We start from the raw sequence: 25,053 nt of genomic DNA on the forward strand, positions 1-25,053 counted from the left end.
GCTGCAGTGTGTAAGCCAGACTGCAGTCACCAGGCCAGAAAAGATGGGTCTTGGCCTGGGACAAGGAGAGAAGTTGATGGAGGATTTGGGGAAAGTTTTGTAGGAGGAGCTGCTGGATGAGATGCGATGAGTGAGGAGAGAGGAGGTGAAGAGGGAGCAGGGGAGGGGTCAGCTCGCCGAAGTCTGGATTCTAAGCCAAAACACCTGGCTGGGTGTCGCTGGGCCAGTTACTCCACCTCTCTGAGCCTCAAATGCCTCCTCTTGAAAAGAAAGATAATATACACACCACAGAGTGGTGGAAGAGATAGTGGGGAGTGGAGGAGAGGAGGAAGAGAGAAAGAAGGGGGGAGGGAGGAGGAGGGGGGAAGGGAGGGGAGGAGGGAAGAGGTAGAGGAGGGGTCTGAGCAAAGGCCTTCCAAATGGGTAAAAGAGACCTCCTCCAATTTCTTCAGTTCTTCAGAGTCTACAGAGGAACTGACTCCCATCTGACAGTGCTCAGAGAGGTTGAGAATCTTGCCCAATGTCACACAGCTAGTCAGTAGCATCTCCATGCCTCAAATTGCCTCAAATCGTGGACCCCAGATTTGCCTCTGGAGACAGATTCTCAGCTACAAACCACAGTCACTAAGATCCCTCAGGAGAAGTGGGGCTAGAGGCTCTGTTTTAGGGGGTCCAGATGCGGGGAGGGGGTGGCAGGATGCACAGGCTGCTGGAGTAAAACTCCTTCCCCACCAGGGAGGGGTGGAAGGACGGGAGGCTGAGAATCAGACAGCGCTTAGGTTCAAGCCTTAGCTCAGCCCCTGACTGGCTGGGTGACCTCAGGTACCACCATGTAAAGTGAGGGTCTAGGTTCAAGAGCCCACCCATCTCCCACATCCCAGGGTCTCCCTCAGCCTGAAAACAACATGGCTCTGCAGAACCAGAGCATGGCCAGCAGAGGGCGCCCACCTGGGCCATAGTGCTGCCCAGAACAGGAAAGGCTCCGGGGTTGGGGGGACCCAGAGCCCTAGCTGGGGAGGCCGCCCTGCCTCCCGCTTTGCTCCCTCTGCCTGGGTGCCAGGAGGCCAACTCCCAGGTGAGCAGACCACAGACTCAGCAGCCGCGCAGAGGCTGAATCTTGCTGCCGTGCCTCTCTGAGCCCCAGTTTCCTCATCCATAAATGGGCCTAACGATAGCGCCTGCCTCACAGGGTTCTGTGAGGAGTCAATGATGATCAAGCACAAAAGGGCTGACTACACAGGAGCTGCTATTTTTATTAGCAGTGGTGGCAGTTGTATCTTAAAGTGCCTGACACAAAGGGTGTCTAATCAGTGGTGCTATGACGGCAGTGATGAGGAGAACGACGCAGCACTCAGTTGCTGGTTATATTGTATTTCCTAAATGGGGAGCATCCAGTGCCTACCATCTTGGGATGCCTCCAGTGACAGGGAGCTCACTCCCTCCCCAGCAGCCCATTTTCACTGTCACATCATCTTTTTGCTGAAAGCTGCCTCCTGCAAGACGGCCCACCTCCCAGCTTCCTATTCAGGATGATTCAGTTGGCCCAGCCTCCAGCCTCAGGCCCCCTCATTTCCCCAAGTTCTGCCTGAGAGACCCGAGAGGTCGAGAAGCCAGGTCCCTGGCAGCTGGATCCCTGTCTCCGGAGGAAGGGCAGGGAGCTCACAAGTGAACCCAGGTGGCTTTACCAGCAGGAGATTCCCAGTGGGTCTTTCTCTGGCTGTTCAAAGTTCCTTTTCTGCTGACTGGGAGAAATCAGTGGAAGGAAAGCCCTCGCGGCCCTCTGGGCTTCCCTTCTCTCCTCAGTCTCAAGAATGGCTGGAGGCCAGAGAGGGAACCTAGTGCCCAGAGCCACAAGGCCAGGAACCCTGGCATCCTAGCTGGGAGGCCTCAGCTCTGGTTCCACCTGCTGCCAGGCAACCCCATCTGTATTTGTGGGTCCCAGGGTGAGTGCTCTTGGGTCTGGCACCAAGGGGTCTGTTGGGGAGGGCAGGAGCCAAACAGTCCTCGGCTCAAATCTTGGCTACTCTGTGACCTCAGGCAAATCACTCTACCTCTCTGAGCCTGTTTCCTCACCAGGCACCTCTCTCAGAGTGGTGTGGGGAGTACAGGAGATGTTATATGTGAAAAGGAAAATGCAGTACAGGGCACATAGTAAGTATCTATAAATGTATTATCATAAAGTGGAAGTCATTCATTTCCCCCAAACCCTCCCCCTGCCTGAGTGGGCCAGGGTGGCTGTGAGAGTGGATCGTGTCAGGCAGGGTGATGTCCTGACCCACTTCTCGGCTAGTGGGCACATTGTACATGTGCCTTCATGTGTAAGGGGGAGTGGGTGTGCACACACATGCACTGGGTGTGCATACGTGTGCAAGGGTGTGCGTGGGTATGTGTGCGTGTACCTCAGGCTGTCCACCCCAGGGATTCCCAGGACACATGCATACCTGCCAGTACCTGTGCAGTATCCCTGCACTGATTCGGGAGGCCCCCCTGTTCGCTGTTACTATGGAAACAAAGAGGCAATCCCCAGCTTCGGGAAGAGCTTAAGGTGCCAGAAACGAGAGCTGACCCAGTCTTCCCAGCAAGAAAGACAGATCCAGAGCATGAGGGCCTTGGGATTTGGCAACCTCAGCCTCTGGGGGTTGGGTTCTGGGATTCTGCGTCCCTCTGAATCCTCTAGGAAGTTCTCACTTCTCTAAGGCATCCCAGCCCACTGGAAAGAGCTCAGGAAACAGAGCTGGGTCCCATCTTGAATCTGGCTCTAACCCCATGCACAGGCTCAGGCAGGGAATTCAATCTCTTTGTGCCTGTTTCCTCTTCTATAAAATGGGGATAATTGCAGGTGCCAGCAGAATCCTTGAGCTGGAATGTTACCTTTCCTCTCGCTGGGGGCCCCTGCCCTCAAGGCTGTATGAGTGTCCACCCCAGAGCCCTGGAGTGTCACAGAGTAGCCTCCTTCATGTGCACGACCCTCCCAGTGTCTCGTGGGCTGCTCACAGCAACTCTGGGAAGGAGGCTTTTCCCAGTAGTAGAACCGGGGCTCTAGGAGGACACAGCTGGCCAGTGGTGGGGTCAGGTCTGCTGGGAGGAGAGTCACACTGGCCACAGGTGCTGCATGCAGCCTTCAGCCTGGGCAACCCCCTAGGGCAGAGCTGGGCTGCTGGAAGACCTCTGGGAAGCAGATCCCAGTGGAGGAAGAACCATCTTTTAAAACTCTTGACTCTTGGGACTTCCCTGGTGGTCCAGTGGTTAGGATTCCTCATTTCCAAAGCAGGGTTCCCGGGTTCAATCCCTGGCTGGGGAACTGAGATCCCACATGCCATGCGGCACAGCCAAAACTTTTTTTAAAAATTAATTAATTAATTAAAAAAAGAAATCTTGACTCTTTAGATTTTGACTCGTCTCAAATGTCCTGCATGCAGGTTGTAATACGTCCAGGCAGAATTGCTTATGAAGTCACAAGTGAACACCCAGCCTCTTGCCCTTTATTCTACTTCCAAGAGTAACCATTCTATTTGCTGTGAACCCAGCAACAAATTTCAGACAGTCAGAGATGGACCAGGAGAAGCAAACCAGCAATGGAAATGAGTGAGAAAGATCTGAATGCTTATCTGTCAGGAAAGCTGCCACAGAAGGGGTCACTTATGACTTGGGGAGTGGACAAAAGGGTGCCCTGGCAGGGTGACCTCAAGCAAGTGACTGTTTCTCCCTGGCTGAGCCGGAGGCCCTTCCAGCTAGGAGTTGCTTTAACCAGCAGAGGGATTATTGTGCAGACAAGGGTTGGCTGGTACGTGATCCCAGCTGCCTGCTTCACTTCACCCCACCCCCAACTAGGTTAAAACCCGTGTGCAGCGTTATGGGGGTCGGGGAGCGGGGAGCCCCCTTTCCCCAGCGTTGACTCTAGATCTCTTCTCTTGGTGTAGGAGATCCCAACAGTCTGGTAGAGGATTGCTGGCTGGTGGTGAGTTGTTGAAGGAAGGTGGACGGGAAGAGCTGAGATGGGAAGCTAGGGTTGGGGTCTGTCATGGAGAGCCTGGAATGTCCACTTACTTTGGTAGGCAGTGGGGAGCCGTGGAAGGTTATTAAGCAGGGAGGAAGGGGATTAGATTTAGAGAAACTGAAGGCAGGAGCTGTAAAAGGGCCAGAGCCATCATACAGGGCCAATCCGATGAGGACGTGGGGAAGGGGAGGCGGCAAGGGGAGAGGAGGTCAGGCCTGAGAGATGTACCTAGTAGACACGCTGACTTGGAAAGGAAGCAGGTGTGGGGGTGAGGAGAAGGGAGGGGTCCTGGATGGTGGATCTCGGGCCTGTTTGGTGATGGAGGGGGACCCAGGCACAGGGCAGGCTGTGGTGGAAGGTGATGAATTGGATACTGACTGGCTTGAGTCTGAGGTGTCTGTGGGTTTGTGGGAGCAAGTCCAGAAAGCAGCTGAAAATGCAGGTTTTGCAGAGAAGGAGCCAGAGGGTCAGAGGGGTTGTTTTTGCCAACTTTCCCAAGTCTGGGAAGCGGCCACATCAAGACCTGAGCCTGGGTCTATTACCCTCTGAAGTCCGTTCCTTCATAGTGAGGGACCGGCAAAGACGCAGCCCCTTTCTCTCTCCCTGGGGGTCCTGGATTCTGGGCTGGGCAGAGTCATCAGCTGCCTTTACTCAGGAGGGAGTTGGTGCTCTTCAGCTGCTTTTACCCAGGAGGATCCCCCTGCTGCAGAGCCCGGCAGCCTCAGGGGCTCTTGCAGCGGGATCTCCAAGCCCTGACTGCTGCTCTGGAGAGGGACTGTCCAACCAGCCCCGGCCTTCCTGATCCTCCTACAGCAGGGAGGCCCTATTAGCAGCCTGGAGTGCTGCTTGTGTGCAGGCCCAGTGCCCTGAACTTTACAGGCTCCATCTCACTTAACCCTCACAAGCCCCTTCCAGGGAGGTGCTGATATTATAGTTTCCATTTTACAGATGGAGAAACTGACCAGACCTTCTGCAAGTGAAGGGTCTTGCCCCCCTCCACCATGGGGGTGTGTGGTGGGACCGGGTTCGGCCCTGCTCAGTGGGAGCTGAGCCCCATCTGTAAAGTGTGGCTTGCTTGAGGGACGCCAGCCCCACCGCAACACGCCCATGCCCGCCACTGACTTCAGGTCTGCGTTCCCAGCTCCCATGACTTTCCCACCCTCCCCACCCTCCCCCCTTTCTGTTCCTCTCAGCCCAGCTCCCTCGGGAACAGCCAGGCCCACCCCCTCCCCCTTCCGGCTGTGCTCCTGGCAGCTCTGCCGCCCTGGGCTCTGGTCCGGGGGTGGTCCCCGGCAGTGAGGGAGGTGAGCAGAAGCTGGGATCAGTTGGGCTAAGATGCCGGGCATTCAGAGACCCCCAGGTCTCCACCTCTGGGTCCATTGTGCTCCAGGCTGGGGTGGGCAGGGCCCTTTGGAAAGGGGTGGCTTGAGGTTTTAATCACTTTATCAATGTTTGTTTGTGTAATTCAGCCCTGAGATGCTTTTCCCTCCATCTGTCCCCACCATCTGCTCCCATCAGGATTTTCCAAACCATTTGGGACCTAAGAGGGAGGCTGGGGGCTGTGCCTCTGAGGGGGATGGGGAGGGGTTACATCCACCTACCTCACTGAGAGGTTCCAGAGAGGGACCTGGGCTCCTGAGTCACATGGAAAGGGGCTCAAATTCTGGCTTTGTCACTTTCTTGCTGTATTACCTCAGACAGGTGACTTCACTTCTCTGGGCCTCAGTCTTTTTTTTTTTTTTTTTGCGGTACGTGGACCTCTCACTGTTCTGGCCTCTCCCATTGCGGAGCACAGGCTCCATACGCGCAGGCTCAGCAGCCATGGCTCACGGGCCCAGCTGCTCCGCGGCATGTAGGATCTTCCCAGACCAGGGCACGAACCTGTGTCCCCTGCATCGGCAGGCGGACTCTCAACCACTGCGCCACCAGGGAAGCCCTGGGCCTCAGTCTTCACATCCGTAAAACGGCAGTCACATTGCTGCCTCCTCAGGATTAGTTTGGATCAAAGGAGGTGACATAGGCAAAGCGCTCTGCATACAGTAGGTGCTCAAGAGATATGCAGTCCCCTCTCCACTCATCCCTCGCCTGATTCTCTCAATAATTCATTTCTGCATTTCCTTCCCTCCTAGACGCCTCAGTCTGGGTTGGGGGCTGGGGCGCTGAGTATCATCAGCAAAGGCACCCCTCACCTCCACCCCTGCAAAAGGCCTTCACAGAATCCTTCAAATCTGCAGGGTTCGGGGGCCACTGGGATCTCATCTATGTAAAACTCATGTCCCCACACTCCCCCAGGGGCCAGTGAGGCCTGTCTTGTCTGTGCTCTGGTTAGGGTTTTTCATAAGGGATGTCAGAGCACCCAGGTCACCTGTCTAACCTTTCTCCTCACAAAGGGGAAGAGACTTGCTCCAGGTCGTTCAAAGTGAGGGACCCAGGCCTTCTGACAACTGCCCTCTGCCCCCCTTTTCTGGGCTATACCTCATGGGCCAGTGGCCTTGGGGTACAGTATGGGGAGACCTAAGCCTTCCCCTTTGGCTCAGGGGGGGCTCCCAGTACTTCTTAGGCCCCCAGGAGAGGAGAGGTGGCTGATGGGAAGTAATCAGCAGAGCTCCCAGAGCCAAAACTCTGCCCTGTCCCCGCCATCCACCCTACTCATTTGAGGTATGAGGGAAAGCTGAGACCCCACAAGGATGGAGAGGAGGATCCTGGCTGGGAAGATTCTCAGGCTGCTGGCAGGGGATAGAGGAAAGAGGAGGAGAGTGAGGAGGACCCAAGGGCAGGGCCCTCTCCCAGCCCCAAGCTGAGCTGGTCTTCCAGACCTGGGGGGAAGAGGGGAGGGAGCTTGTCACTCAAGGGGCCTGAGTGGTAAGTCTCTCCCCACCCCCAGGTCCTCTCACAGGAGGCAGCTGGGAACCACCCACACACGTCTGGCGCCTCCCTGGGGGTCCCAACACCAGAGCCAAGGTACAGAGAGGAACTAATGTTCTGGAGGGTCCAGCTGCCCTCACCCACAATGGCCTGGCTCCCCAATTCCTCCAGTTGAGACTCTCCGCTTGTCCTCTAGCAGGAGAGACTAAGGCTAGATTTGGACCACCTGAGAGGCTTGGTCTGAGAACCTGGAGGTCTGAGCCCTAGGGAGTCAGGAGGGTCCTAGCTGCTGCCAAGGAAGTGGGAGGAGCTGTCCAGTCAAATGACAAGTGCCGTCAGCTCACCTTCAAAGTAGGTCCAGAAACCAGACCCATCTCTGCCACCCTGGTCATCTCTCACCCTGAGAGGGCCCCCTGATCCCATCCTGGACCCCACTCCTCTGAGGACAGAATATCTGAGTAAGCTTCCAGTCTGCTCAAAGCCCCAAGAGCTTCCCATCTCACCTGGAATAAAATTTAAAGTCCTTGGCATGGTCCTAAGCACTGCCACTATCCCAACCTCTGCACACTGATCTCAACTTTTCCCCAAACACTTATCTAATACACTACAGAACTGACTTGTATATTATATTCATGCCTTACTGTCCACTCCTGTAACCCCACTGCCTAGAACAGTGCTGGGCACAGAACTAATGCTTGATAAACGTTTGTGCAATGAATGGATGAGGACACATGGGTTCAAGTCCAAGCCCACTCGCTTGCTGTCAGACATTGGAAAAATCATTTAACCCCTCTGAACCTCAGTTTTCTCATCTGTGAAGTGGGAACAATAAGGATCCACCCCCACCCCCCCGGAAATACAGAAAGAGCAAAATTCAAGCCCAGGAGGTCAGGATTGTTGCTGAGGCTGTGGGAAGGAGGATGCATCCCCCATCCTGGCAGGAGAAGCTTTGATAGAGTTCAGCGACTCTGGAAAGGGGCTGACCTGTCTGCAGGCAGGGGGCTTACACACCTCAGAACCCCCCAGGCTGGAGATGCTCCCCAGCCCTCACTTATCGCAATCCAGTACAGGCACTGGGGAGACTGGGGAGGGAGGGAGAGGGCTTCTTGATTGGAGTGGGGGGGAATGGGAGGAGCAGTTTAGATCCACGTTAAGAGGTGGAATTCATTCTGAGAGGGGTCCTGGGCAAGAGACCCGGTGTGGCGGGCGGGAAAAGGGGGTGGGGCTCTCTAAGGCAGAGGCGGGGTAGGGGGCGTGTCTGCCCCCCAAGACCTCAGGGACTGGAAGAGTGGGCGCTGCCCCCTCTCTGAAGAGCTCAGTTAGTTCTGGAGTTGAGGCGCAGGTTCAGGGAGGGTACCTATCGAGCCGCCCAGGATCCGATTTCCGCCCTCGTTGTGACTTGCGGCTCCAAGCCCAGGTAGGGATGGGGGAGGCAGGAGGGTGGAGCTGTCGGGGGTTGTCCCCGGCTTAGGAAAGAGGTGTCTGGGCACTGACTACCCCCGCCGTCCACCGTATTCGGGCTACCTGAGTCAGAGGCTGAGGAGATGGGGACCTCTGCCTTCCTCCCCCGGCGGGGTGCTCCCTCGGGAGGGGGGCCGGAGAGGTGAGGGCGTCCCCTTCCCTTTCCCGGGCAGGGGCGGGGGCGGAGCCTAACCCTTTGCTCCAAGCACTATCAGGGCTCGAGGGCAGAGGGCGGAACGGGACACCCCCCCCCCAGGGGAGGGGCACCGGGCTAGCGCTGCGGGGCGTCTCCCTCGCAGTCCCGCCCCCCGCCCCCCGCCCGCCCCTCCGGCCGCCTCTGCCGCCGCGCGCTGCAGCAGCGCCACCTTCCCTGCGCAGTCGGTGTCTCCGCGTCGCTGGGTGAGTGGGGGCTGCTCGGCCGGGGCCAGGGGGTGCGAGGAAGGGGCATCCCGGAGGTAGGGGGCCACGTCTAGGGCTCCCCAAACCCGCCGCTCCCGTGCCTCCCAGGAATTTTCCCTCCGGGGACTCAGGGAGTGGGGCTCCCGCCGGGAAACGCCTGGCGCTCTCCAGGGTCCTGACCGCCGAGTGGCCAGCCTGGGGAGTCGCGTTCCGGCCGCCTCCGGACGCCCCCTCCAGGAAGGGCCACGCGCCTGGCTCTCCCCGAGTGCTGTAAGGGTTGAGGCGGGGGCCAGGGCGAGAGCTGGGGAGAGGACTGGAGAGGGTCCCCGAGGCGGGTTTCTCAGACCGAGCTTAGGTCCTTCCCATTTTGGGGACGGGGTCTTTGCGGAGACAGCAGAATCTTCTTCCGCCCTCGTTTCCCATTCTTCTAACTGGGGGCAGGGGGACGGACTCAGAGGGTGGCAGGGAGGAGGGGGCACTAGAAGATCTCTCCTGCCCAGCGCGTCTCTCTGCCTCCGCCCAGATGACCCAGTTCCTTGGACCTTGAGGAGGGGACTAAGGGACACATTCGGCCACCCCGGCCCCAGGCATTTCCTCAGTGCCCTCCCACACAGTTGTTCAGTGGATCCTCAGCCTGGGGCAAAAAAGGTTGATTTAGAAAGGAGGGGAACCAACTTACAGAAACATGCATGTGACACACTGCTGAGGACACACACAGGTCCCCCAAATGGCCACAAAGGTACATGCCCCTCACACTGTAATGGGTGCATACCTAGTCACACGCACATATATGCACATGCACAGATATAAATTGAAATACACGGGGAGACAAATGCAAGGCAGAAGCCAGGGACACACACGCATACATGAGCACATGCACTTACACACGCTCACCCACATGTGCACATGCACACACAAGGAATAACCCCCTCACTCTGTCTCACAGCTGGGGGGAGATTCACCTACACACATCCCTTCATCCCTGTCCAGAACCGCCTGGCTGTCTCCTTTCCAATACCTTCCCCTCAGCCCTCCACAGTCTAACCTCCTGCACTGAGGGGACCTTTCTGAACTAGATGAAAGGTAAGTGTTGGGGGAGGGTTGACTGGCTAGGGGTCTCCCTGGAAGAGGGGGCTGTCATAAGCCTGAGAAGGGCTGCAGCTCCCTCTCCTGGCACCTGGCAGCACCCCTGGGTAAAGAAAGAAAGATGGCAAGGGTGTCTGAGGGTCCCACGTGCAGCTGGCCATGTGAGAGGTGTAGGCATGGGAGCTGGCTTGTGATGGCATGTGTGAGACATGTGGGGTTGTGGGCTGGTGTGTCTCGATGCACAGGGTATGGGAGTTGTGCGTGCATGGTGCTGTGTCAGTACATGTGAGTTGTGGAACAGAGAGAATGTTGTTGTGTGTGGAGGCACGGAGACCCTGGGTGTGTGTGTGCTGGTATGTGAGTGGCATGGGATCCATGTGTGGATTTGGTGCACTGTGTAGCATAATATGTGTCAGTATGTATTCATTTGTTTACTGTTGGCATCTGGACACATGTAAATCTTTTAAATTTATTTAACACTTAGGTAGCACTTATATGTGCAGGCATCTTTCTAAGTGCTTCATATGTATTAACTAATTTAATCCTCACAACAATAATGAGGTAGGTACTATTACCCCCACTTTACAGATGAGGCAGAGAGAGTTTAAGGAACTTGCCCAAGGTCACACAGCTGGTAAGAAGCAGAGCTGGGATTCAAACCCATGTGATCTGGCTCTGGAGCCCAGGCTAACACCTACCTTATTCTGCCTCTTGTCAAGCACACATGGTGGGAGGGAGAACAGGTCAGTGTTTGGGTTGCAGGTGTATTTTGTGTGAGCAGGTGTATGTGAGGCAGTAAGGGGGCAGGGGGTAGGAGGGAGGAAGACCAGAGGGCCTTTCTGCACTTCCCTTGGCAACTCTGGGAGTTAGCCCTGTCACTTCATGGCTATGTGACCTGAAGCAGGTCACCTCACTTCCTTGAGCCTACCTTTTCATCTGTAAAATGGGCTAGTTCCCAGGCTTCACTGTGTGAGGGTGAAATGGTATACCCTGGGAAGGCTCAGTGGCTGGCACTGGGAAGGGCCTCAGTAAAGGTGAGCCCCCTTCTCTTCCTCTGTCTCCAGGTCTGTTCCCTGGGGAAGTAGAAGGTCTGGAGAAATGGTGTGGAGCTGACACGGTGGCGGGGTGCCTGGGTATATGTAAGCTGTGTGATCTTGGGTCAGCTCCTCTCTCTCACTGGGCCAAAAGAGAGGCTGGGGTGGCTGGTGTCTGGGGGCCCTCCTGGAGTGTTGTCAAGGGGCCAGAAGGGCCTGACCACTCCTCTTTGTCCCTTGACGCCCTCGGGGACCCAGGTGGGACTTGGCTCGGTGGCCATGGGCAAGCAGAACAGCAAGCTGCGGCCCGAGATGCTGCAGGACCTGCGGGAGAATACAGAGTTCTCAGAGCTGGAGCTGCAGGAGTGGTACAAGGGCTTCCTCAAGGACTGCCCCACGGGCATCCTCAACGTGGATGAGTTCAAGAAGATCTACGCCAACTTCTTCCCCTATGGTGACGCCTCCAAGTTCGCGGAGCATGTCTTCCGCACCTTTGACACCAACAGCGATGGCACCATCGACTTCCGGGAGTTCATCATCGCGCTGAGTGTGACCTCACGTGGCCGCCTGGAGCAGAAGCTCATGTGGGCCTTCAGCATGTATGACCTGGACGGCAACGGCTATATCAGCCGGGAGGAGATGCTGGAGATCGTGCAGGTGGGCCCCTGGGCCCCTCAGAATGGCAGGCACAGGGCCCAGCAGCTTGTACCTGCCAGCCCTCTTTACCCTCTCAACAGCCCTTGTGGGTAGGCAGTGACAGGTGCTATTCTTACGACCCATTTAAAGAAATCTTTAATAGGAAGTAATTTCCAATTCAAAGTTGAGAAAACTTCCACATATCCTTTACCCATCTTCACCAATGAACATTTTACCACATTTTCTTTATCATCATGTGTGTGTGTGTGTGTGTGTGTGTGTGTGTGTAATGTTTTGTTGTTCTGAACATGACCCTCTACCCCTGAATACATCAGGACAGACTTCCTAAGAACAAGGACATTCTCTTACATAACCCATAATATGATTATCAAAGTCAGGACATTTAACATGGAAACAATGCTATTATCTAACTTACAGACCATATTGAATTCTGCCAACTGTCTCAATAGTGTTCTTTATAGCATTTTTTGCTCTGGTCTAGGATCACACATTGTATTTAGTCATCTTATCTTTTTAGGCCACTTTAATCTGTAACAGTTCCTCAGCCTTTCTTTGTCTTTCAAGACTTGACATTTCTGCAGAGTACAGGCCAGTTCTGTTTCACTGATCCTCATTTACTCATGAGGAAACGGATGCTCAGAGAGGTAAAGACACTTGCCCGAGATCACACAGCCTGTGAATGGGCCACCTGGCTCTGTCGCCCACATTCCAGCTGGGTACCCAGCCACCTTCCAACTAATTGATTGAGAGCCCACTAAGAGCCTAGTACTGTGAGATGCTTATACCCATGAGCTCAGTGCATCCTTACAACAACCCCATAAGGCTCAGAGAGGTGAAGTGGCTTGCCCAAGGTCATGCAGCATCTAAGTGGAGTCAGGTTCAACTTGGTCAACACTCAGAGCTGTCTCTTAAAAGGGGTCTGACTTCTACTTCTGGAGTTGGCTTCAACTCTTCAGTTGCTCATCTGTAAAACGGGGATGGTGAGGCTGATCTCACAGGGAGACTTAAGGACCTGATAGGAATGTCCTTTCTTAGAACAAATTTAAGCATTGTACGTTAGCTTTATCTCAAAAACCTTCCAGAGTGCCCATCCCCTCAGAAGCATTGAGGTCCATCAGGGATCTGGTCCTATTTTGCCTACCAGTTCCTTGTTCACTTTTTCCCTAAGCCTTTGTTTCTTCACCTATAAAGTGAGGGTGTTAACCCCTTCTTCCAAGGCTATTGTGGGTATAAAGCAGGATAAAGGCTCTAGTAGATGGCCTGGCATGTAACTGGCACTCAGTAAACATCAGCGATTGTCAGTTATTATTTTCTCCTCTGCACATTCTCTGCTCCAGCCAGAATGGCCTTTTCAGCATCCTCGGAATGTGCCACTTTGTACAGGCTCTCGCTCCCTTTCCTTCTGCCTTTCTGAATTCTTTCCCTTCTGGTCCCTCAGCTCTGCTGTCTGCTCCCCCTCCCAACTCATCCAACCATTAGTGGACTCTTGACTTTGGCTTCTGAGTCTGCTCTCTCCAGCTAGAGTGGACTGGGCTGCCTTAGGATGTGGTGCTCTCCCTATGTCTATCACTAGGGAAAAGACTTAATGATTATCAGTGACTCCCATGGGCCAGGGCTTAACTCTCTAGTTGATGGATAGTGGGGGGTTCTGGGGGTCCTGGTGGAAGGGTTGGGGTAGCCAGGGTGGTGGAAGATCACTCAGGGATTGGGCAGCAGCTGGATACCAACTAATCTGTATGGATGTTCATGTTTTACCACTTAGTGTGGTTGCCTGGTGTATACTGGTAAATGTCAGCCTTGCTGGAAGCTCCAAACCCAGGCCATTGGTCAAGCCAGTACCATTCTTTGGGCATCCTTGGGACCCCTTCCTGGCTGGCCTCTGCTATCGAAGCCCTGGGTTCCTTTACAGCAACCCAGCGGCTCCAGACGACCGGTGCAGACAGAACTCTGCAAACCCTAGTGACCGATTAATTACAAGTCGTCTCCACTGAAACAATGAGTGAGCAGTAATTCCAGACAATTAATTAGGAGGCCCAGGAGAAGGGCTGTCACAGGGGAGCAGTCACTCCCTAAGTCACTTGCTCAGTCCTTCTCAGGACGGAGCCCTGTGCCAGGCGGTGGGCACACTGGAAGGGAAGAGACCTCACCTCAGCCTCTTGGAGCTCCCACTCTGCTGGGAGAGACAAGTGTGCAGGCCACACTGACCAGCTCGGTGACGGGTGTAAAGGTGACATCTGGGAGTCCAGGGGACTGAAGGGCAGGGAAGACCTGAGGCTTTGGTGGTTGAGTAATGGTTATACTATGATCATGTTTACTGACCACTTACTCTAGCCAGCTATACACAGTATCTCATTTAATACTCTAGACAATCCAAATGAGGGAGGTATGATTACCCCCATTTTACAGATGAGGAAACTGAGGTTAAGTACTTATCCAAGGCTACAGAACAAGTGATTAATGGAACCAGGCCACCTTACTTCATATAGCCTGCTTTGAGGGGTCATTAGCACTCCACAAGCATCTATCCAGTGGCTAAGAGGGAGCAATTTCTAATCTGGTGTCTGCCCTCAATTTCCTTTCTGAGCTTCAATTTATTATCTGGAAAATGGGGATCTCAGTACCTGCTTTTCAGGGCTATTGCAAGGGTGAGAATAATGTATGTAAAGGACCTTGCACATAGTGGGTGTCGGTAAATGGTAGTTAGTATTATTGTTCCAGGCAGAGACTGTAAACCCTGGGAGACCTGAAAGGCGCAGGGGTATTTGGTTATGGCAGAATCAACTACTAGGGGAGGCCTGATGGTGGAGAGGTCAGCAGGGACCAGAGTGTGAAATGCCTTGAATGCCAAGGGCCAAATGTTTGGACTTGATAACAGAGGGCAGTGGGAGGTGCCAGTGGCTTTTAAACAGGGGAGTCCCTGTCAGATGCCAGGCACTGTGCTAAATTCTGTGGATCTGGGCACTAGCTAGATGTCCATGGTCCTTATCTGTATGCTGGGGCCGAGGAGCAATCCTACAAAGGCATAATTACTTCCGGAGAGTTGTCCCCAAAGGAGGCTCTGGGGCAGCATATGGGCCCTGACCCAGCCTGGATCAGAGAAGGCCTCCCTAAGAATGCGCCATGTAAGCTGAGCACCAAGGAGGAGTGGGAGGCAGCAGAAGGAGCGTGGGGCAGCATCCAGAAGGAGCTGGGTGCACGGCAGGCCCGGAGGGAGGCCTGTGGATGTTGGGAACAAGGGGGCGGCCCCTGGGCTGGGGACGTGGCGGTGGAGATCTGTGTTTGTAAAGAGGTCTCAGAGGCAGCGTTGGGGACAGACCCTAGAGAGGCCGGAAGAGACCACTGCGGAGGCCAAAGCCGGATCTGAGGCTAGGGAAGTTTATGGGATGGGAGAAGGAAGGCTTCTTGGAGGAGGTGTCAGTAGCAAAAAGCTGGCAGACTGAGGCGCCGGGACCCAGCCCACAGGCCAAGTCCTTTGTGCTCTGTGTACGCTTAGCGCAAAAACCCTCCTTCGAGTCGCCTCCGAAGCTCCTGCATCTGGCGGCAGCCGTCCTCGGCCCAGCACAGCCGAGGCTGTCCCCGCCCCGGGCAGGTACTCACGTGCGTTTATTTGCATAATATCTCCCGCTCCTTGTGGACCCAGCTGCCTCCGGCCCTCCAGCGCTCAGGGCGGCTCTACGCCCCCTGCCGGCCACAGTGGCATCGCAGCCCAGTGTCATCCCCTTCGCCCAGCGCCCCCTGTCGGCCATCGAGGGCGGGCCGCCCGGAGCCCCGAAGTTTCTGAGAAGCAGCTCTTTCAACCTGGGACTTAACTGGGAACCTGGGGCGTCCGGCACAAGCTCCTTGGCCGGGCGTTCCAGGCCCTTCTCCATCTGGGCCCCAATGTCCTCCAACATCTCTCCTGACCCCCTGCATTCAGCCATCCCCAAGTTCTCGGCGTCCACTCAGGGCTGCCCGCTTTGGGGCCTTTGTACATGCAGATCCCTCTGCCAGCAATTCCTTTCCCACCGAGTGCTCCAAGGGAACTTGTTCAGGGCTCTCTCCAATAGCCCCCTCTTCTGGAAACCTTCTCGGTCTCAGAACTTCCCAATTCCCTCACTCCTCCGTCACCCCCTCTCCGCCTCACCTTGGCGGGAGCGGCGATCATCAGCGCACCTGGGGACGTTTTTGGAAAGTTGGGGGTGGAGGGATCAGGCAGGCTCCCCCTCACTCCCTCCCCACCCGCCCCCCAGGCCATTTACAAGATGGTTTCGTCCGTGATGAAGATGCCGGAGGACGAGTCGACCCCGGAAAAGAGGACTGAGAAGATCTTCCGCCAAATGGACACAAACAACGACGGTGAGGAGGCAGGAGCGGGGCGGGGCGGGAGCCACCCCGGGGCGGGAGCCACCCCTCTTCCTCTCCCGCGGCTCGGCTCTTCAGCCCCTCGCTTTGCTGCTGCCTTCTCCTCCGTCACTGTTTCCCTCACCCCGCAGGCAAGCTGTCCTTGGAGGAGTTCATCCGCGGGGCCAAAAGCGACCCGTCCATCGTGCGTCTGCTGCAGTGCGACCCCAGCAGCGCCTCCCAGTTCTGAGCGAGGAGCCAGGTTTCCCCTCCCTGCCTTCACTGGCCCTCTCCCGGCTCTCAGCTTCCTCGCCCTTGTGTCTGTCCAGGCTGGGGGTCAGATTGCCACCCCCAGGGTCTGCACTCTGAGGGGCCTATGGAGAAAGGAACCCTGCAGCCCCCCCAAGTCCCAAGCCAGCAAGTGGTTAGCACCCCCCATCCGGGAGGCAATATCTCCCTTCGGCAATGATAGAGACACAGGCTCTGGCTTGGTCTGCCCCTCAGTCAGCCCTCCCTTACCTAGCTATCAGAACGTCAGCCATTCCCTCTCCCCCACGCCCGCACACACCCAGCCATGAGGCCAGACTTCCCTCCGCCACCCACGGGGCAAGCTTCCCTGCCTCCACCCCAACCCTTGTAGATCTCAGACTTGGTGGAGTTGGGAATCATGCCTGTCTTTTTATTTGGAACGGAGAGAAGGATTCCAGAGGTTTGGGGGCTTGAGGAGAAACCTTCCTTGAGCCATCCTTCCCTGCAGGAGGGCCTCAACTTTGCCTGCTCCCGCTCTTGTTGGCCCAGAGGCCATGATGCAAAAGGAAAACCTCCTGCTTCCAGCCCCCCAGCTGTGAGTCCCATGAACCCCCGCCTGCGTTTCAGCATTTTGATGAACACAGACCCACGGACCCCTCTGTGTGTCTTGTCTCTCTCAGATACACACACAGGCCCACAGACAGATGGGCAGACACACCTAGAGCGCCACCCACAGTGTCCTGTGTGGGAGAGCAGCACAGGCCCCCGGCCGAGCCCCCTCCCCCGCTGCATGCATCCACGTGGAGCATCTCTGTTCTTTTTAATATCTTCAGAATAAAGTCTCGTTTCAGTGCAGTGGGCTGGGTGGCTGGAGGAGAGGGGTGAAAGACCCACCCGGGTCCTGGAGTGGCATTGAGCCCTCTTGGCTGGCTCCAGGAATCCTGGCCTGATCACAGTGCAGACTTGGCTGGAGGGCCCCAGTGGCCACAGGGCTTGGGTGAGGCAAAAGCTGTCAAAGGGTCATCAGCCCAGAGCTAGTGCAGCTCGGCAGGTCATGGTCCTCCACAGGCTCTGGGCTCTCCCGCATCTGTGGAGACGTCAGAGGCTACCAGGCCCACTGGGTCTGAGTCTCCTCCTCCAGGACATCCAGAAAGTGGGACGGGTGGGGGTCTGGGAGGATTTTTGGGTGAAGGGACATCATTACTCTCCACTATGCAAGAGTCAGGCCATACCCTTGGAGTGCCCCCAATTCCAGCCCAGATACCTCTCCCCCTCCCCAAGACTCATCCTGGGCCTTGGGAGAGCCAAGTGTCAGCTGTATGACTTAGCTGGGAGATCTGAGTTCTCTGAGCCTCCAAGTCTCTCCTTTTGGTCCTGGGGAGAAAACTATTGCCCCAGTTTTCAAGGTGGGGGCCCGTTACAGAGGGGTGGGGACAGATCAGCCTGAGCTCCCCAGCAGGGGCTCCCAGGAAGTATGAAGAGTCAGGGCTTGGGGGGATGGCAGGCCTTACCATGTGATGGCTGCTTTTCCCCAACCAGGGCCTCAGTTCCAGCAACTGGTGGGCGATCTGGGCACTGCGGACAGCAAACACACTCTCTGCCACGCAGAACAGTAACGAGATGCCCCAGAGACACAGGCTGGAGCTCTGTAGGGGGACAGGGGGCAGTGATGGCTGCCTGGGGTTGGGGAGTGGAGGGCAGGACTCCAAGAACCCTACCCACCTCTGATGAGCACCTCGCGGCCCTCCCACCCCATCCCAGGCCTGAGCACTTACGTAAATGCGAGTGGGGTCGAAGGGACAGTTGGGCGCCAGTTCCAGTAGTTCGGGGTCCCCAAAAGTACAGGCAGCCAGCAGTGCCTGGCCCTGGGTGGCAAAGGTCACAGCAATCGAGGCCAAGAGGCTGAGAGCACAGGTCAGACAGAGAAGGGCACAGGCCACGCTCGAGCTAAACACTGCCCAGCGCTGGATGGAGGAAGCCACTGGTCAGTGGACATCAGGTTCGGCCCCATGGGCAGCTCTGGCCCCCATGGGGTCAGCCTCACCCCCTCCAAGCAGGCCAGGCCCTTGGGGGTGGCTGCTGCCCCTACCCGCACAGCCCCATCCCAGGAGGTACCACATACCAGAGGTATGCTGGGGAGGTAGCGTGATAACACGATGACTGCAATGCCTGAGGTGATGACCTGTGGAGGAGGCTCAAGTCAGCTCTGACCCCCTGCTGGAGGAGAGTGGGCAGGGGGTCAGGGCCACTCTCCAGCAAAGATTCCACCAACACCAACTCTAGCCCTCCAAACCCGCACCCCCTGCTTAGCTTTGGTTTCATTACCTCCATCTGCAGGGGGACACTGCCTCTTCATGGTCCAGCCCTGAAGTGACGTTTCTAAAACACAGTCACTCCCTGCCTACAACCTTCCATGACTCCCCACTGCCTACAGCTGCATTTCTCAAGCAGGGACCTGTGTATCCCAGGGCCACAGAGCCATGTCACAGGATATATATGACATGTTTTCCTGGAGTGGAAAAAGATTTTGGAAGAAACTCAGTAACTCAACTGGCAAGGAACTAAAAACAAAATTGTTACTTTAAAATAAACCAGGATACTTTATGGAGTAGAATTCAAAATCCCTAGGAGTATTTTTAACTATCGCAGGCTCTCAGTGACCTGGCCCCTGTCCCATCAGTTTCTCAACTCCACCCTGGGCCAGGCTCTTTCCTCATCGCCCTGGATACGGACACCCACACAGAGCCTGCGCTTGATGCCGCCTACACAGCGCCTTCTCAGGAAGGCCTTTCCTGCTCCTCTTTACCTGCTTGGGTTCTCCCTCCTGCAGGCCCCCCTAACCACCCCCAGCCCCAAGAGGCGGGTCCACCTCACTGTTAAGCCCACCAGCTGCCCTCTGGATCTTCTGGGTTCCACTCAGCTGGGCTCCCTCCTTCAGTTCCCTCACTTTACCAGGCACGGGCTGGACCCGCGGGAGGCAGGTGAGATGATAGGTGGCCCAGCAATGTCTGTAATTCACTGTGCAGCCACTAGTAAGTGCCTCAAACTCTCTGGGCTAAGCCCACTCAGCAGGAATGAGCTCAGAGAAAGGACACTGGCTTTGGTGTCAGCCACAGATTGTTTCACATCCAGGTTGGCTTCTTTGTATCAGCAAGAGGTTGGGTGAATCCCTGAGTCAGTTTCCCCCTATGTAAAGTGGGGAAAATAATGGCCCCGTGTTGCAGGGAGCTGTGGGGATTAACTGAGGAAATAAGAGCACAGCTAAAGTGGTGCAGCCCAGAGCCCATCCGTGGTGGACCTCCTCACCCCGAGCTCACTGCCTTGCCTGCCTTCCTCACAAGGTTGGTGAGACGAATAAACAACAATAATAGTAACCCCAAGGGACACTGCACATGTCTGTACAGCTTAGCTCTGTCCCACTGACTGAGGCTCTCCTACTTGCCGGGGCCCGTGATCCTTGCTTTAGGGCCAGCAGGCTGTCTGAGCTTCATTTTGCAGGGGAGGAAACAGGCTTAGAGAGAGAAAGAAATCTCTCAGCCAGGAGGTGGCAGGGATGGAACTCAAGACACTGATGTGCAGATGTTCCCCAAAGGCTGTAGCCACCTCTTCTGACAGTTGGGAAAGGGCTTTACGAATTTGAGAATACCAGGCCCCTTCATTCAGGTATTCATCAAACAGGTACTGACATCCAGCCATAACCATGTCTACCATTTATTGAGCACTTATAGTCCAGGCCTAATGCTAAACTCCTGCCAAATTGTTTTTTTTTTTTTTTTTTTTTTTTGCTGTACGCGGGCCTCTCACTGTTGTGGCCTCTCCCGCTGCGGAGCACAGGCTCCGGACGCACAGGCTCAGCGGCCATGGCTCATGGGCCTAGCTGCTCCACGGCATGTGGGATCCTCCCGGACCGGGGCATGAACCCGTGTCCCCTGCATCGGCAGGCGGACTCTCAACCACTGCGCCACCGGGGAAGCCCCCAAATTAGTTTTTTCAGTGTCTCCAGAGCAGACCTTATCCATTCCCACCTCCACACCTTTGCATTTGCCATTCTCCATACTTGAAAGCCATCCCAGCTTCCTCTCCTACCTGCTGGCCCTAGCAGGCTTCATACCCAGGATATGGTAATTGCAGCCTATCTTTGAACTCCTATTCATCCATCAATACCCACCTCAGGGGCCTCCACCTCTGGGAACCCTCCCAAGCTGAGCTGATGCTCCTTCCTTCTGGCCAACAGTGCCTTGACTATTTCCCTATTGTAAAAATAATCCAAGCTCACAGTAGTGTGTTAACCATGTGCTAGGCACTGTGCTCAGCACTTTATGTGGATGATCTCATTCAATACTCATCAGGACCCTCTCAGATGGACACTGTTACCATCCCCATCTTATAGATGAGGAAGCTGAGGCAAAGAGAGGTTGGGTGACTGGTGCCGTCGGTAAGTGGCGGAACAGGGGTTAGTACTTGGGGCTCTCTGCCTGCCCACCCCAGGCTGTGGGTGGGCTCATCGAAGCCCCTTCCAGCACCCTCCAGCCCCCTCCTGCCAGCCACCCTCCCAGCCTGGCCATACCACGATGGCGGAAGTGACAGAGAGGATGTTGACTACAAGGTACTGCACAGCCACAGCATCGTGGGGGGCTCCCACATAGCGCAGCACCGTGCCGTGGAGGAGAGCGGCTGCGATGAAGCTCACGTGGCCCAGCACCACCAGCACCAGCCCCGTCTTCATCAGCACCTTCCGGAAGTCACCCACAGTCAGGCCACCTGTGAGGGACAGCCATGTCAGGGCCATGGGTAGGGCTTATCCTGCTGGGCAGAGGAGAAAACTGAGGCCCCTGCAGGAGTGATGGACACTGGTTTCTAAATCTATTTCTGGGTGACTCGAGGCCAGTAACTTGTCTTCTCTGTGCCTCAGTTTCCTCATCAGGAAAAGGGGTTCACAGTGCTTTCATGAGAGTCCTTGGATCTCTAAGGTTGGAAAAGCATACAGGTGGTACTTAATAAAGGGTAGTAGTCCTTGTTAGTGTTCAAGGTCATGCGTGGCACAGTTAGGATTTGAACCCAGGTCTCTAGCTCTAGACCCATGATCCTTCCACTAAGCTTTGCATCCACTGATTTTTTTCATCCATACATTTGTTACATCCATGTTCACTGAGTGCCTGCTCCATGCCAGGCCCTGAGGTACCACAGAGAGCTTGATGGTCACTGCCCAGGCCCCAAGGAGCCCCTAGTTCACTGGGCAGGGATCAGGTTCTATTCAGGATTCAGTTTGGTGTAAAGAGCCTGGCACACAGTAGATACTCAACTCACAATTGCTGAACTGACTCCAGCAAAATACTCAAACTTCTGAGTCTTCATTTCCCCATCTGTAAAATGGGAAGAATAACCCTTGTTTCCCAGTGGGGAAGGAGGGTCCCATGAGGAGATGGATGGGAAAGTGGGGCATACCCGGGGGGTGTTGGGAAAAGCGAACTCTTGGTGCAGGGGCACTAGGCAGGGACACGGCAAGGTGCAGGAGGCTGAGGTCAAAAGAACATCAGGGACTCATACGCAAATCCTCTTTGAGTGTCCAAGTGGCTACTCGGCCCCTATCTGCACACCCCCAGGATCAGGAGCCCTCCTTCCGGCTGTTCCAGATCTGCTCTTCGGAATGTCCCCTTTGGGTCCTGGCTCTGCACCATGCTGGCCCCTTAGGCCCACCAGCCCCCTCACTCTAGCCAGCTCTGTGAGACTGGAAGACTGGCCTGGCCCCTAGAACTAAACAGCACCCCCTTCTTCCTTTAGCTGCTCCTTGTGGGACCTGTGAGTCCCTTCCTAGACCTCAGTGTCCCCATCTGTGGCAGCAAGGATTGGGTCATATTTCATATATGGGAGTTTTGCAGCCAGAGAGAAAGAGAGAGAGGAAGGAAGGAATCCCTAGACCGGATGTCCCTGGGGGCGCTGCGCCCAGAGGAAGCCCCCGGGAGCAGAGAGGGCTGGGGCTACTCAGACACACAGACCCTCTGTGCGACTTTACACCAGCCTCTCTCCCTTTTGGGCCCCAGCTTCCCCATATGTAAAATGGGAAGGGGTTGGTCTAGCCGGTCTCTGAGATCCTTGGAGCCTTCAGGACCCTCTGGAGCTGTACCAGATCGAGGAGAAGCAGAGGGCAGACGATGGGCTGGACAGGCACCGTGGGACTGGATGGCATCATGAAGATTAGCTGCTGGCCAAACAGGAAGGGGCATGGCAGCTTTGTCCCAGGGGCCTGACCCACTTCACCCCATCCACCCACCTACCTGGCCACCCAGACACCACCCGGCTCAGGGCTGAGCTCATGAACAACAGCATCCCAGGACCAAGACTTGTCAAACTGGAGGTACAGTGCCAGCGTGGGGCTGTGCCTGGAGCAGTGGACAGAGTCTCAGGGCAGTCCCTGGCTCAGGAGGGATCTAGGAGGCGGTGCTCCCTCGCCACTTTACAGATGAGGAAACCAAGGCTCACGAGTTCTCTTGGCTAGAGAGTAGGGACTCCCCAGGTCTGTCTGATGCCCAAGAGCAGCATCATTGTGTCCAGGGAGTGAGAGGAGGGGACACATCAGTCCTACTCCTCTGTCTGGATCGTGTTTGCCAGTGGCCCTTCTCACCTGGCCCGGTTTGGGGGAGTGGAGGGTGTGGGAGCCGGAGCCCTTTGGGAGGCTGAGGAAGCCGAGGGCAGGCAGCCTCTGGTTCGGAACTGAATGCCCTCCCTGTGCTCTCCCTTCTGTGGGCAGTGGGGGTTGGCTGCTCTCCTCCCACCTGGGGGTGCCTCCTCCGCAAGAAAGGAGAGCGGGGAGCAGTGGGGGCGGGCGAGAGGCCGTGGTGCTACCCCGCATCGGAAGATACCAGAAGCCCTCCTCTCGCCAGCTCAGTGCTGAGGAAACTGAGGCCCAGAGCAGAAAGTGACCTGCAGAGAAGGCGGCCTGGACCCCGGGGTTCCGGGCGCCCACGACAGTGCTCCGCCCCTGCCAGAGGATCTGGGGCGGGTTCGGGTCTCCCGGGCCGTCCCCCCGCGGCTCACCCAGGCGCAGACACATCTCGGCTCCCGAGCGGGGTCTCCGCGGCGGCTTCAGCGGGGCTCCAGACGCTGCGGGCGGCCGGGCGGCCCCACTCCCATACTGGTCCGCAGCTGCCGAGTGCCCAGCAGAGCCCGCGCCGCGCCCACTTCCCGCCTCGAGCCCGGAGCGCCCGGCGCCGGCCGGCCTCCTTTCCCGTCACCCCCTGGGCGGCCCGGCCCCGGGAGGGCCCTGGCGGCTCGTTTGCATCCCGGGCCGGTCTGACCGGCTGGGCAGCCCTTCCTGGCCCGCCCGGCTGAGTCACAGCGCTGGTCTCACCCACCCGCCTCGATGTCGGCCGGCACCCGGCCAGCAACCCCCCGCAGCCCACCCCGCTCCAGTGATGCCCATTTTACAGATAGAAACTGAAGCCTAGAGGAGCTGCGATCTTCCCGGCTAGGGAGTGAGATGGGGGCCTGATGCGTGGTTGTCACGACCTGGTGGGCAGCTGGACATGAAAGCCCCGGGGTGAGGGCTGGGAATCCACTTCTTTCTAGAGGGTGGGGAAGTGCAACAGTGGGTGGTGAAAGAGCACTACCTCGGGAGCCAGGCTCTGTCCTTGACCTGCGCTGTGACCTCAGGTTTCCTCCCTGCCGTGGCCTGAGGGTCTTCGGCCACATGCTGAGCAAGGTGCTTTACTTGTGGGGGTGGGGATGGGGGGGTCTCTGTTCCCTTCTCAGAAAATCAGGGATAATAATTCCTGTCCCCTAAAGTCATGGTGAGATACAAAAGTGAGGTAAGAAAATGCTTTGAAAACCCTCTAGAGTATCTTTGCAAAGTGCAGACTTAGCAGGAGCATGTAACAAGAGCTTTACTATTCCTGGCTATTGGTTACTGTGCCCCTTTAATGTGCCAGAATGACCCTTTGTTTCATCCTCAACATGTAGAAATGGACTCACACAGGAGTGTCCAGCGGAAGAGGTGGAGTAGGGGTCTCAGTGCCCTTTCTCTAATGTGGCCGTGCTGTGGCTGCCAGCCTGGGCTCTTGGCCCTCAGGCAGGCCTCTGGGAGGCACTTCCGTGGTATCTGGGCAGCATCAATTCACAGTCTGCACCCCCTACCCCACTGGTCAGTGGCCTTGAGGGTAGGGGCTGGCTTGATGCATCTAACACCAGCTGTCCACTGAATGCATGTGCCTTGTGTGTGGGGCACACAACTTACTGATGACCAAGTCCACCTCCCAAGGGCTGCCCTGGAGAGCACGTGTGGTCACTGCAAAGCCAATGTCAAATCTCATGCATGTGCGTGCATGTGGCTTCTCTATCAGTGTCAGGCTGTCCCCTTGACACTGACCCCAACTGGGGCAGTCTGGAATTAGGCTGGGGACCCAGACCTTTTAAATGTCTTTGCTTTCAGATGAATAAATGAGGGTTCTCTCTTTCTATCTTTAGAACAATACTGAGAGTTAAAGATTATTACCCCATTTTACAGATGAGAAAATTGAGGCCCAGAAAGGTAAAGGGGCTTTTCAAAGAGCACACAGCATGTATCATTGGTAGAGCTGAGACTTGAATCCAGATCTGTTTAACTGTGAAGGCTGCTCCTGAGTGTGGTGGGGGACAGGGGAGCCATAGTCTCCAGGGAGTGGGCCTACTCTCTGGGGCCTCTGAGGAGGGAACGGCCCACCTGTTTCTCTTCTGACAGTTTCTCGGCCATGGTCCAGCCTAAGCGCCCTGAAGTTATTGCCATTTCTCTTTGCTTATTGCCAAGTGACCAAAGTCCATTCGTCTGAGTTGTCCAGTGTCCCTTGCCTGCGCCTCACCCTTTTGCACACTGGCTAGGGTTCTGGGGTTCTGGAAAGAACCCCAGGCTAGAGCACTAGCCCCTTGTGCTCCACCAACTCACTGTGACACCCTGGCAGCTCACAGCCCTTCCCCAGATCTCAGTTTCCCCATCTGTCAAATGGAGATAGTGAT

General features: G+C 56.1%; 2 protein-coding genes across 7 annotated transcripts; one reads left to right on the forward strand and one right to left on the reverse strand.

Annotated features, from left to right (window-relative positions):
- Nucleotides 1-11,112: 11,112 nt before the first annotated feature.
- Nucleotides 11,113-16,069, forward strand: HPCA (hippocalcin). Its single transcript, XM_060081882.1, has 3 exons — nt 11,113-11,499; nt 15,729-15,834; nt 15,972-16,069. Exons 1-3 carry the CDS (start codon nt 11,122-11,124, stop codon nt 16,067-16,069), a joined length of 582 nt encoding a protein of 193 aa, XP_059937865.1. The 5' UTR covers nt 11,113-11,121.
- Nucleotides 16,070-16,472: 403 nt separating this feature from the next.
- TMEM54 (transmembrane protein 54) lies at nt 16,473-23,359 on the reverse strand. 6 transcript variants are annotated; one of them, XM_060081902.1, is made up of 6 exons: nt 23,104-23,359; nt 20,636-20,829; nt 18,191-18,250; nt 17,844-18,032; nt 17,580-17,714; nt 16,473-17,155 (listed from the first exon to the last, which is right to left on the reverse strand). In XM_060081902.1, exons 1-6 carry the CDS (start codon nt 23,117-23,119, stop codon nt 17,081-17,083), a joined length of 669 nt encoding a protein of 222 aa, XP_059937885.1. In that variant the 5' UTR covers nt 23,120-23,359; the 3' UTR covers nt 16,473-17,080. The 6 variants fall into 6 exon arrangements, with proteins under 6 accessions (XP_059937885.1, XP_059937877.1, XP_059937921.1 ...); XM_060081894.1 differs by having other exon boundaries at nt 16,473-17,173; XM_060081912.1 differs by having other exon boundaries at nt 17,084-17,238.
- Nucleotides 23,360-25,053: the final 1,694 nt, after the last annotated feature.

The sequence above is a fragment of the Mesoplodon densirostris genome, chromosome 2 (genome assembly GCF_025265405.1).
Source record: "Mesoplodon densirostris isolate mMesDen1 chromosome 2, mMesDen1 primary haplotype, whole genome shotgun sequence".
Lineage (NCBI taxonomy): Eukaryota > Metazoa > Chordata > Mammalia > Artiodactyla > Ziphiidae > Mesoplodon > Mesoplodon densirostris.

Bases quoted from the DNA above. Each gene is read 5' to 3' on its own strand.
- HPCA (XM_060081882.1), top strand. From the start codon at position 11,122: ATGGGCAAGCAGAACAGCAAGCTGCGGCCCGAGATGCTGCAGGACCTG. The intron at 11,500-15,728 runs GTGGGCCCCTGG...CCCGCCCCCCAG, and splicing joins AGATGCTGGAGATCGTGCAG to GCCATTTACAAGATGGTTTC. The intron at 15,835-15,971 runs GTGAGGAGGCAG...CTCACCCCGCAG, and splicing joins AATGGACACAAACAACGACG to GCAAGCTGTCCTTGGAGGAG.
- TMEM54 (XM_060081894.1), bottom strand. The intron at 18,033-18,190 runs GTATGTGGTACC...TCCTCCATCCAG, and splicing joins ACCTCCCCAGCATACCTCTG to CGCTGGGCAGTGTTTAGCTC. The intron at 17,174-17,579 runs GTAAGGCCTGCC...TGGGCCTGGTAG, and splicing joins GGAAAAGCAGCCATCACATG to CCTCTGACGTCTCCACAGAT.